This window comes from Phytophthora sojae, assembly GCF_000149755.1.
Source record: "Phytophthora sojae unplaced genomic scaffold PHYSOscaffold_14, whole genome shotgun sequence".
NCBI lineage: Eukaryota > Oomycota > Peronosporomycetes > Peronosporales > Peronosporaceae > Phytophthora > Phytophthora sojae.
This window is the reverse complement of record NW_009258128.1, coordinates 1,182,909-1,195,718: the sequence shown is the minus strand read 5'-3', so window position 1 is coordinate 1,195,718 and position 12,810 is coordinate 1,182,909. Positions and strand designations below refer to the sequence as shown.

Below are 12,810 nucleotides of genomic sequence, written 5' to 3'. Positions count from 1 at the left end.
GATACCGGCTTAAAATGTAAGGTCAACGAAAATCTATTTGCTACTATCAAATAGTTGTTATACTAGAGGATTGGGCTGGTAGTGCACCTGAATATGCAATTTCGTCGAAGCAAACCAAAATTGTTCGGTTAAATGAACAGAAACTTGCCAACATTTGATACGCATCTGCTGCGCCTGCTTCGCACCCGCAGCATCTGCGGCGCCAGTGCTATTCACGGCGCGCCCCGGAAGTGATGCAGATGTGCAGAGCGATGTAGTGCAGGGGGTTGTTCTTAAACGGTGCGTGGAGCTGCTCCTCCGTGATCTCCTCGCCGAACTCGAGCGCCACGTGCAGGTGCGCCATACGGCCCTCCATCTTCTCCACGAGACTGGAAGCCGACACCTAGCGGTTGGCCGCGACCATGAGCGTTGAGCTGCGCACGTGGGCACTTCGTCCGACATGATGTTATTGATTGCAGATACACCAGCAACCAGTGACAGTTAGGATCCCAAACTCACTTTGACTTTGTGTGCGCAAGTGCAACTTCTCCTCTCCCCCTCGGATCGCCGCCACCAATGGGCAGTGTGGGACCCGGATAGGGCATCGAGATGCAGCCCTTGTAGGCCTGTTACATGCAGCGCCAACGCCATACAGCGGCAGCGAGGAGGCTGACTGGCAGCACCAACAATCAATAGTAAAAATGCATGACGGCTTACAGATTCATGCTATTTCTTCGCGTATTCTCAATATATTTTCGCATTGAATGATGTAGACTAGATATTGATCGACCATCGGCACCCAACGTTGCCACAAAATTAAATTCTCCGAGTAATCCTAAGAAAAGTTGTATGTAAATTTGCGAATTGAATGATGTATACTAGATATTGATCGACCAACAGCACAACCATTCAGCCACAAAATTAATTTCTCCGAGTAATCCTAAGAAAAGTTGTATGAAAACGCGGTGAAAATGATGAGTGATCTGGACTACAGAGCGCTCCCAGGACCACCACCTACGAGCGGTGTCCCGGTCCTCAGTTCAGCTTTTTCGGTCGCTGCAGCAGCCAACCCCCCCCCCCCCCCTCTCGTACTCACGGTAAGAAACTCCGCTGCTGTGGTGCCGAACTAGCTGGACTCACCTCGCCGCAGAAGCACCGAACGGACCGACACTCAGACAACCCCCCTCCCCTCCTGCGACCACCGGTATGTCGCCGCGCTACCTACCGTGCCTCGCTTCATCATCATCTCGCCTTTGCGCATGCTATCTTAGCCGCATACTGCTGGATGTGTATTAGACTTTAGAATTATTCTATCTTGGTCGCAGCGCGTCAAACATCCTCCGCGCTTTTGTAGATAGATCAAATATTGCTGCACAAACTAGTTGCATAGCAATTAGAAACCGGGTTGCCCGCTATCGGCAAATACCCTCTCCTCCTTCATTCAAACATTCAGAGCTGGCACCTTCGTACTTAACGTTTACTCTTAAGCTCTGGAAACGAATATCCTACTGAACTAGTTTGCCACTCCACCGAAAAAGCCTCTGCTTTTACGTGAATTTCAAGAAACCATGCCATTTCTGAGATTATTAAATGACTTTACTTGATTTCAGTATACTTTTACTTCATGTGCGCCACATATCAGGTGCATCGAAGTAATCCTGGTTGGGCTGTCCATACTTCGTAACCGAAGCACTACCAGGAAAAGCAATTGGTACACTCAATAATTGGTTTTGAGGTGCAGTATACGTATACTACATTAGCAATCAAAATTAAAACGACTTCATTTGGTCAACGCAATAATATGTTGGTAATTTTAGCATCATTAAAATATGTATACAGCAATTGACAATTCTTGTATTGTTAGTATTTCATGACGAACCTCTAACTTTCGCAGTCCCTCAGAGGACCGCTAGTACCAAGGCCCGTGCCGTTGCCATCAGTTATGGAGTCGATCCACCCTGTAACACTTGACACCCGAGAATAAACACCAGGGTAACCTTCTCGGCCGCACGTGTATCCTTGCTCCAACTCACCACGCCGATCAGTAGGTGCCCATTCCCGTATTTGCCAGGGGCGGCGACTAAAACCGCTTAACCAGCCGGAAGTCCGAGGAGGGAGTCAAGGCGGCACCTCGGCTGATTGCGTGAGCACGCGAGCATCATCGGGATCAGAAGAAGGAAACAAGAAGAACCAAACAAGTACCTCCAGTACAAGACGCGGGCGGTGAAGGCGCGAGTCGAAGACGGGCACAACAGCCGCGGGCGGCATAGCAGACGCTCGTGGAGGCCGCCACCTAGACCATTTGGCCCCGTCGGTTATCCGTTACGGAGCTGGGACCAAAATAACAACAGCTCTACGACAGAGTCGAAAACGGATACACGAAAACACACGTGTGTGCGCCCAGAAGAACCTCCCGCCCACACGCACACACAAACTTACCAAGAACAAGAACCCGCACCTGCTCTACCATGCCCTCCGCAGCATCGCCAAAAGCATGAAAAAAGAAGAGCGCGCTGAAGGTGACTGCTGATGGAGCACGCCGTGCTGTGCGACTTCCTATCGACGCGTTGACCTGTAAGGGCCATACCGATGGTGCTGATACCCGAGATGACGCGACCGCGCCGCGCAGTGAAGACGCGAACCAACGGCGTGCCTCGCAACACCCCGGGCCGGGCACGATGGAAGTGGATAGCGGTATGAGCATGCAATATGGAACCACGGACCCAAGCGACAATCCTGCTACTGACCAAGTAGAGCTGTCGGTAGACCAGTCAAGCTCTCAGGGTAGTCTCTCCAACGATGCGCATGCGGCAAATCCTAACCCGACAATGGTGCACATCGCTGACCATGAAGCTGAGGTTACCCTCGATCACGACCACCCAGAATCGGATTGGACTGCATTTGAAGAACGACTTCAGCAAACGAATATGATGATCGCATTTTCGATTAATGATGCCACTATCTTGGTGCCAAACCAAGGCTTCTGGGGCTTACCAGAACTGGCAACAGGAATCACCCAAGTTGCCGAGTCCAAAGGCGTTTGCTTTGACGCCCCGGGGCTGCTACCAACGGATGGCCAGGTGACAAAACTCCTCGGAAGACCGAACGTCAACGATCGTGCGCTGTGGAAGCTACTTCGCCGAGGATACATCAAAGTCCATGAGGCCACGATCTGGGTTAGCCCCGAGTTTACAGGGCGCCGGCAATCTAACCTGGATTTGATCGAAGTGGAGTACAGTAATGCTAATTACGTGTCGGTCAAGGATCTGCATGCCGTCCTGCAACGCTGGGGGGCGAGGGAAGCTATTATCGTCTCCCACAGCGCCAGTCGCATGCGCCACGGGAAATGGCCGGCTATAGCGTGCGTCATCAACGCTGTGACTGACCCCACAACTGGAGATCCGAAGTTCGCCTTCCGTCTGCTTCGAATGCTCCGACACTGCGAACCTGGTCTACCAAGCTTACTTAGAAAGAGACATCGACCCGCCCTTACGAGTCGAAGGCGGAAGAACCATCAGACTTGCACCCGTGCAGAACGTCGAATGGAGCAAGGACCGCTGGATGCTGAATCGCCCGTCAGCGGCGTCCGAGTTAGAGGATCTGAATCGCCGTCTCCACATCTTTGGTGTGCGACCGGAACTCCGACCTCAACAAATCCAGGATAAGCTGACACCCCTTGGGTTTGAGGGAGTCATCGTGATGATTCCGCCCGGACGATGGTGGGGAACGCTCACAATGCGGGATGAAGAAGACGCAAACAGACTCTGCGAGCGATACGGGGTCCAGCAGGGGCGGCGAATCTACATCGGAAACATCAAACGCTTCGTAAACAAGCCAGGCGAGGAGGGCGGTTTACGCTGCTTTCGTTGTGATCGCTCAGGGCACCTCCGTCGCGAGTGTCGGGAGCCCCGCTACAACAGGCCAGAACCGTTCGAACAACATCATGAGCGCGAGAGAGAAAGCCAGGCACTCCACGGCCGAGCGAATAGTCATTGGCAAGCAATTGCGAGAGAGGCAGAACGGAAGCGTGTCGACCACGCACGAGAGCCACACCTCCAAGCAGCGCGGACATTTCAACAGCAGATGTGGCGCCTACACGACGATGAGACCGAGTACAATGCCTTGTACCGACCCAGACGCATGCAGCAACAAGGAGCGACCTTGACGCAGCAGCAAGTATCACTGATGCGCGAAATGGTCGCATCACAAATTCGTGAGCAGTCACACGAAATAGTGCGTAGTATGGAAGGCCAAGTCCAACGCTACACGCATGAAGTTGACGCCCGCCTTCGAGCACACGATACAGCTATCCAGTCAATCCAAGAAGCTCAGGAAACTACAGCGTCGGAAGTACAGGGCATTGCAGCACTGCTCGGTCGAATGGCTAAACACCTCAAGGTTCCGGATTTTTGCGAGGGGAGTCGAGCTGGCGGGGGCGGCTCCCAGTAAAATACCGCATCAAACTAAGATGGCCCTGCATACTGGCAATAATGCTCGTAGTATTTGTTGTGTGCTGCAGCCCGGAGGGTGTAACAGGGGCTGAATTATCGCGAGGGGAAGTGCGTCGGTGGACTACTGACGAACATGTGCAGGAAGAACGTGGGGACACGCCGGAATCCTCGGACGACTCAAGCAATTCGGAAGTGGAAGACATACGGCTTCATTTGGAGCCTGGTAGAACACGATCAGCGCGTCATCAACGCGGACGCTGCCGTCGTCGCTGGCGGTCACATGCGCATAGACGACCGCACACGGATAATATCGGAGAACGCGCCGTGCTTGAGGAAGTTCTGCGGCGAGAACACTACGCGGAGCAATTTCTTGGAGATCGAGGCGATGCTCCAGCCGCTGGAAAGGACAACGTCATTCGCATCGCAACGACTAATATTAACAAAGGTTTTTGGGAGAAGATGACCAGGGAGATATGTCCCTGGTTTATCGCTTACCAACTTGATATTCTAGTAGTTGCGGATGCGGCTCTGCCAGACCAGTCGGAGTAAATTGTCTGGAGTAGATCACTCAACGGTACCAAAGCTCCTGCGCTACTGGTGATTGGACATCGCCGTGTGGGAATCGTGATCGACATGGAGAGATGGCAATTACGGTAGAAGCAAAGTGCTACGTGTTGTTCACCGTCAGGGCGATCCATCAGTATCATCCTCAGGCTTGGAAATCGGCAGCATCTGCAAATAATAGGGACGTACTGCCCGGACATTCCACAGAGAAACACAGAAGCCACGACGGCAAAGCGACTATGGATTGGACTCCAGCTAGAAAAAGCTAGAAGCGGTGGCTATGTGTCGGTGGTGGCCGGTGACTTCGACGCGTAGCCGGATGAAAGCATGGACCGGCAAGGTGAGGGTCACAGAAAAGCATCAGCACGTCGTGCCAGCGATGATTTCAGGGCGTGGACTACTGAGCAAGGCTTGATGTCGTGTTTTAAGCATCGATTTCCTACCCAGCCCAGATTTACGTACCAAAACGGAAGCACCCGGACAGCATTGGACGATATCTACATCAGCGGCAGACACACCCACCAGATCCAACAAAGCCGTATATGGCTATACTCTTTGCACCTAAGTGACCACGTCGGAGTACCCTTCGTGTCGATCGCACTTGGCCACGTGCAACACACCCCCGCACGTTTAAAAAATGTCAGGGCATTCAAGGTGCTACCTGTCAAAGGAGCCTCCAAGGACGAACTTCATAGTTTCAAGACGCTCCTGGCGGGCCAACTAGCGTCGGGCACGGTGCGACTAATTGACCCTCTGTGCGGGGAACCCAACGCTGATGCTGATATTCAAAACTGGCTGACCAGCGCTATTGATAATCTGTACAAGTGCATGTACCAGGCAGCGAAACGGACCTGGGGCGAGCGCAGTCAAACTCGCAGAGCAATCGACCGAGCTGTCAGCATCAAGCGCACAACACGGTGTCATGACCAACTCAAAGCTGCTGTTCGCCGACTTCAAAAGCAGGCCGGCGTAGACGAAGACGAACTACGCAGAGAGTATCAACGCGTGCAATGTCGAAAATGGGTCATTTTTCCAGAACGTATACCAGCTACTAGTCCCCATGCGGATGGTGCACTGTTGCTGAAGGAGTGGCGGCTATCAGAGCAACCCTGCACACGTCCAGAGTTCGATGAGTGGCTGGACACGGGATGGAAGCTGTGGAAAAGAACTTTGCGGTCGCGGCGACAATGGAGACAACGTAGACGAAATGAAGGCAAGCGCGTGCAGCGAAAGACGTGGATGGCAAACGGCCAAGTTAAGAAACTATTGCGGTCTACAATAGGGACTACGCTGCCACCTGTACAAATTCAAGGTGGACTTGTAACAGGGTTACACGCACAAGTGGCTACAGTCACTTGTAACTCTAACAGACACGACGTCTGTTAGAGGTTCGAAAGACTTTCTCGACCTTGGTGTAGACACACCAAAGGCTACATACATTTACGACCACCACGAGGGGTGGTCCATAGAGACTTAAAATTCCTATTGGCTGAGAGTAGCATCTCTTAGCCAATGAGCGACATGCATAGCATTAGAATTCTGCCAACCAGCCGTTGGCAGATTCCTATCTTAGAATATTGAGGAAGTCAGAAACATTAAACAAAAATAGCAGTTCTCATTTTAATCCAAAAACATTATTTGGATCGTTTATTTAGATTAATCTATACTCGGAGGCCCGAGTTTAATTAACTCTAGTTTAAACTACGCTACGTTTCCTCACCCACGTGCGCGCACGTGTAAGCTAAAGTAGCGAGTCAAAGTAGGCCCATTACACCTGGTAGCACTTTGTAGTCCGTCCAACGACCGACTACCTGAGTTCGTACGTCACCGCACGAACGCGGAGCTGAGAACCTTCCCATGGATACGGAGGTGTCCATGGAAATCTCCACTACGCCTGCAACTCACGTTGCACGCGCTGACTGTCCCCACCTGTCGGACCCAGAGTGGGGAGCTCTCCAACGACTGTCAACAGCCATTGGTGAGGCGGCTGTAGCTACGATGCTGCGTACGCTAACGCCGACAGAGCAACATGGTGTTGCTCTGGGATTCATCATGAGGGAGCAGCGAGATGCTGCTTCGTCTACCACGGTGTCGTCCGGGACGACAATCGCTAAAGCTCAGTGTGAGTAACTATGTCGGAAGAGAGGGTGAACCTCTCCTCCGTTGGCTTGTCGAACTTGACACTGCCATTGCGGCTCGACGTATCGTCGACCCGTTGCCGAAGGTTGCGTTCGCCATGTCATGTCTTGGCGGACGTGCTAGAAGTTGGACGCCGACTCTCGGATCCTACGTGCTTTAGCACGTACGAGAGTTTCAAGGAGGAGCTCAGACAAGCGTTTGAGCCCCCGCAAAACGAGTTCCGGTCGAGGGCGGAGTTCCTCGACCTGCAGCAGGGCAAGCATGATGTCCATGCTTACGCTCAGAGAGCACGATACTTGGTCTCGAACATCGTGACCAATCCGATCGATGAGGCGACCAAGGTCGTCACGTTCATGAAGGGACTGAGAGATGGGCCTGTGAAGACCTATCTCTTCCGTGAGTACCCGAGTACTCTCGAAGCTGCAATTACTCTTGTAATGCAGGAGGAGTTTAGCCTGCGGCAGGCTAAGCTGCATGCACATGTACCGAGGCCACAGCAACGCCCGGTAGTGAGGACGGGAGGCCCAGAACCCATGGATCTCTCGAGTGCTGCAACTACTGGACCCCAGCAGTCGCAGGGAAACAATGTGCGATGCTACCGTTGTGGTAGAGTCGGTCACTTTGCTCGGGAATGCACGGCCCCCGTGCACCAGCAGGGTGGCTATCGCGGCGGTGCCGGGCACCGTCGCAACCAAACAAAACACGCTGGACGCCAGTAGGCGCGGGGCGCCCTACTGGTAATGCAGTTCCGCGTATCGACCTTGGACACGCGACACTGAGGACTGCAGCCCCCAGTGAGGTTCATTCTCACTGCAAGAACCAAGATGACAAGCCTGACCTTGTCATCCTGAATGTGAACTCGATGAGAGTAAGCGGTTCTCTCCGTGCTTTGGTAGATTCTGGCGCGTCGAAGAACTTTGTTCGACTGCGAAGTCTATCAAGGCTTGACTTCGAGGATTTAAAGATACCTCGAAGTATGTTGGAAGTACGACTGGCAACGAGTGCCGTCGTGAAGACCGAGAAGCGCATGGTACGCGTGCGCTTCACGTATGAAGATCAAGAGTTTGTCGAGACCTTTATCGTCCTGGATCTGGACGATAAGTTTGACATTGTATTGGGCATGCCGTGGCTTGCACGGCATGATCCGGTCATCGATTGGGAGAAGCGCACTCCCGTGCGCTTCGTTCGCGACAGCGGAACAGTGAGCGATGGCCCTGTTGCCGCTACGTATGCACCGACAGGTGCGCGCGACTCCCCACTCGAGACAGCGCCTAATGCCGCTGTCCCGGAGCGCCCTGGGCGCGCGCGAGCACGCGCGCAAGAGCAGCTAGCGTCGGCGTTGCCGCCGACAGCTAATGAAGGGAATGTGTTGACCTCGGAGGTCGACACCCGCTTTTCAGCGAATCAGGAAGACTCTCCGACCTCAAGGGGCACGGATGACGCAGGCGAGTCACACGCCTCAGCCGTGGAGGCTGAGGCGAATCTCATTGGATCAGTTTTGGCCAATAATAAGCGCCAAGGTGACGAGACGCCGTCGACTCCGGGAGTCGATGGCTTGGGTGAATTTGATTCGTCGGCTCGGGGAGCCGACACACCCTCCGTAATGGAGGGCTCCGCCAATAACAGGCGTCGAGGTGAAGATGGCGTGTCGGCTCCGGGAGCCGACGCTGCAGGCGGTGCGGACGGTTGCAAACGTTCCGCACCGGAAAAACTTGCATGCTGTTGTGCAGCCGGGCTGCACGACGAAGCGCCCGGGGACGAAGCCGGGCTTGAAGTCGCTCGCCCGCGGGATGAACCCGCCGGCGGTACTGAAGAAGAACACCCGTCCACGGCTGGGCCTGGACGAGGTCAAGAACCAAGCGGAGCCGGGCTCCGCAAAACAAGAAGACGGCGCATGCGAAGGTCGCTGGGCAAGTCTCGGCCTGGGGCCGAGACGCTACAAGGAATGTCTGCCGGGCAGACAGAGGCTGAGATGCCGGAGGTCGAGACGTTGAACGTCTTGACGCGTACCTGTGCCGGGTTCCGGTACAGGGAGATAACTCTCGCTAATCCTCCGACGCAAGCGTCGGAGTTGACTTCGCTTCCAGTCATGAGCTGGAAGCGCTTTGCGCGTGACTTGCACGATGGACGCATCGAGCAAATATGCATTCTCTCGGACGCCGAGAGAACGAAGAGCGAGAATGAAGAACTGAGGCAGTTCTTCATGGAGAGCACCACTGAGAGCGAGGACACTCTCAGTGCGAAGACGAAGAAGGAGCGCTTTGAAGAGCAGAGCTGGGACTCGTTGAAGACGAGTCCCTACTACGAGATCTTACGGGAGTACGCGGACGTGCTTCCGGAAGAGATTCCTGCGGAGCTTCCGCAGGATAAGGTTATCCAGCACGAGATAGATCTCGTGCCGGGGACGAAGTACTGTGTCACGCGGCAGTGGCCACTGCCGCGAGAGCAGGTCAAGGCGATCGACGACTTCTTTGAGAGTCGTCGCAAAGCTGGACAAGTGCGGGAATCGAAATCCCCGCACAGTGCTCCGACGTTCTGTGTCAAGAAGCCACAGGGCGGTTGGCGCATCGTTCATGCGTACAACAAGCTGAACGATGCGACGATACCGGCGCAGACACCGATACCGCGAAAAGATGTCATCATCGATTCGATGGCCAGAAGCACTATCTACAGTGCTCTTGATCTACGCGATGGGTTCTATCAGATCCTCATGCGTGAGAGCGATATCCCTCTCACGGCTGTGAGCATGCCGAGCGGCCATGCTCTGGGAGTGGCTAGTGATGCCGCAGGGTCTGAAGAACGCCCCTGCGACCTTCAACAGGTGCGTGACACACTTGTTTTTGCGCTCGGTGCGCGACTTCGCACCGAGCTACTTCGACGATGTGTTCGTCCACAGCCGGGCTGCGGACGGGATGAGCGACGTCGGGATGCACAAGGTGCATTTCCGGAAGCTGCTTGCGCTCATGCGCAAGCACAAGCTCTATGCGAACCTGAAGAAGTGCATCTTCCGGGCGAGCGAGATACCCGTGCTCGGGTGTCTCGTTGGGAAGAACGGTGTCCGCCCTGACCCTGAGAAGGTCAGAGTGATCAATGAGTGGCCGACGCCGTCGAACGTCAAGGAACTGCGGCAGTTCCTTGGCTTGGTCACGTACTTGTGCAAGTACGTGAAGGACTACGCGGGCATGATACGCCCGCTGTCACAGCTCCTGAAGAAGGACGCCGAGTGGGTTTGGACTGCTGAGTGTCAGCAGGCCTTCGATGCAGTCAAGCGGGGCTTGACTGAGGCGACGATCTTGGCGGTGGCCGACCAAGATCGCCCATTCCACGTTGTGTGTGACGCATCCGACTTCGCAATCGGATGTGCGTTGATGCAGCACGATCACGAGGGTCGTGATCGTGTCGTCTACTACCAATCGCGTCAGCTGAAGCCAGCTGAGCGCAACTACCCGGTACATGACAAGGAACTCCTTGCCATGAAGTACGCACTCGCGAAGTTCCGAGTGTATCTACTCGGAAGCAAACCGTTCGTGGTCTATACAGACCACGCGTCACTGCAGATGGCTGTGAAGTCGCCGCACATCTCGCAACGGATGGCGAGATGGTTCTCATTCTTCGCAGAGTATAACTTCCGGGTTGAGTACAAACCCGGAAGACTCAATGTGGTGGCCGACGCGCTCTCGCGTCGACCTGACTACGCCACGACTGATGCCGACGTCAATGCCATTGAAGCCATGCGATCGAGCACCCCAACGTCGTCACTGTTGGACGACGTGAAGGTCGCGGACGCGCACGACGCGGACGCGAAGATCTTGCTGGCCTACGGCTCAGCGCCTTCTGACAAAGCTCGTCAGAAGTTGCCGAAGCATCTTCGTGCTCGTGCACACCGTTATCGGGTGCACGACGGGTTATTACTCTATAGTGCAGTCGACGACAACGCGGTCCGCGTTGTCGTGCCCAATGACCATGACCTGCGACTCAGGATCATGTACGAGTATCACGATGCACCGACTGCGGGGCATCCGGGCCGTGAGAAGACATACCTTCTTCTCACGCGAGACTTCTACTGGGCCCACCAGTACAAATGGGTGCGCAAGTACGTCCGTGCTTGCGAGGTTTGTCAACGAACAGACGCGCCGTCTGCTTCGCAGTCACTACCAACTCCACGAGAGTGTTGGCAGTCCATGTCTTTGGACTTCGCGTTCGGTCTTCCCCCGGACAGCCAGGGGAACACGGGCGTTGTGGTTTTTGTTGACCGCTTCAGCAAGATGGTACATCTTGCTGCGGTACCCGCTGAAGTGACTGCGAAGCAGACGGCGCGTCTGTTCGTTGACATGGTGTTCAAACAGCATGGCATGCCGATCGACATTGTGTCGGATCGGGACCCGCGCTTCACTGCACACCTTTGGCAAGAAGTGTTTACACTTCTTGGGAGTCAACTTTCGATGTCGACTGCGGACCATCCGCAGACGGACGGGCAGACCGAGCGCGTGAACCGCGTGCTCGTAGACGTGCTTAAGAGCTACGCTCACTCGTTCCAACACTGGAGCGAGTGTCTGCCGATGCCGGAGTTTGCCATCAACAAATCGGTGCATGCCTCGACCGGGCATACACCGTTCTACGTGAATGCCATCAGGCACCCACGCCTCCCGAGTCTACTCGGGATGGTGGCTCCTTCCTTAAGTGGGGGAGGATCTACGACTGCAACACAGCAGCCGCAGAATGCCGCTGACACTTGCACAGTGTCAGCCGCGACTACGCGCAAGAAGAACAAGAAGCACGCGTCTGTGCAGGGCACAGACACCGTGAAGACGAACGCAGAGGCCGGGTTTACTGCTAGAAACGAGCTGAACGAGTTCAGCTCGGACGCAATTAACTTCGTGCAGCGCAGACAAGCCGTCATTCGGCTTGTCCAAGACGCTGTCGCAGCTTCTGTCGACCGACAGAAGCTGAACGCAGACAATGTTGGTAGGGGCAACACTAATGAATTCAAGAAGGGTTCATTGGTTTTGTTAGCAACTCAAAACCTGCCTAAACATGCAGTTTCCGACTTCGGAGCGAGCTTGCTCGCTCCGCGCTTCTTCCCGTTCACGGTGTTGGCACGGGATGGCAACGCCTACACACTAGATATTCCATCTAGCATGCGCCTCCATCCGACCTTTTACATCGGGCGGCTGAAGTCATACCTGCAGCACGAGCCACCTAGCTCGGCTGGCCCCGAAGCGGAAGCCCCAGCGGGAGCGAACCTCTGCTCCAGCGCGTGAACGCGCTGGGCCAAGCGTGCGACGCGACCTCCCACGTCGACAGAGATGTTCGACGCGGTCTGCGAGGCCTGAGCGACTTGAGCCCTCAGGATCGCCACCTCCTGCTTCAGAGCGGCGAACTCCCGGCTCTGATGCTGTTCCACAGCAGCGACCCGCTCCTCGAGCGTCGGGCCAAGGTCAACCCCAGGTTGACCATACCCGGGGCGTGTTCCCACCACCGCCGCCTCCGATCCGCGACGCCCGCGGCTCAACACGCTGGATTGTTGAGCGTATTGTGAACCATAGTATCCCGAAAACGAACCGGCAGTCGGTTCGTTATCGTATTCGTTGGAGAGGGTTTCCGCCCCACCAAGATATATGGGAGCCACGGGACGTCCTGCTGCAGGACGTGCCGGAAATGGTGAGGGCGTACGAAG

The 12,810-nt window shown here is 54.9% G+C and overlaps 3 protein-coding genes across 3 annotated transcripts; 2 read left to right on the top strand and 1 right to left on the bottom strand.

Moving 5' to 3' along the window:
• Nucleotides 1–208: 208 nt before the first annotated feature.
• PHYSODRAFT_341715 (hypothetical protein) lies at nt 209–441 on the bottom strand (the record flags this gene model as incomplete). The annotated part of the gene is made up of 2 exons (XM_009540051.1): nt 209–368; nt 422–441. 2 exons carry the CDS (start codon nt 439–441, stop codon nt 209–211), a joined length of 180 nt encoding a protein of 59 aa, XP_009538346.1.
• A 2,216-nt stretch (nt 442–2,657) lies between these two features.
• Nucleotides 2,658–4,144, top strand: PHYSODRAFT_341714 (hypothetical protein; the record flags this gene model as incomplete). Its single annotated transcript, XM_009540050.1, has 4 exons — nt 2,658–3,396; nt 3,476–3,606; nt 3,667–3,804; nt 3,860–4,144. The coding sequence occupies 4 exons, from the start codon at nt 2,658–2,660 to the stop codon at nt 4,142–4,144; spliced, it is 1,293 nt and encodes a 430-aa protein (XP_009538345.1).
• Nucleotides 4,145–5,321: 1,177 nt separating this feature from the next.
• PHYSODRAFT_307371 (hypothetical protein) lies at nt 5,322–6,276 on the top strand (the record flags this gene model as incomplete). Its single annotated transcript, XM_009540049.1, has 2 exons — nt 5,322–5,989; nt 6,081–6,276. The coding sequence occupies 2 exons, from the start codon at nt 5,322–5,324 to the stop codon at nt 6,274–6,276; spliced, it is 864 nt and encodes a 287-aa protein (XP_009538344.1).
• Nucleotides 6,277–12,810: the final 6,534 nt, after the last annotated feature.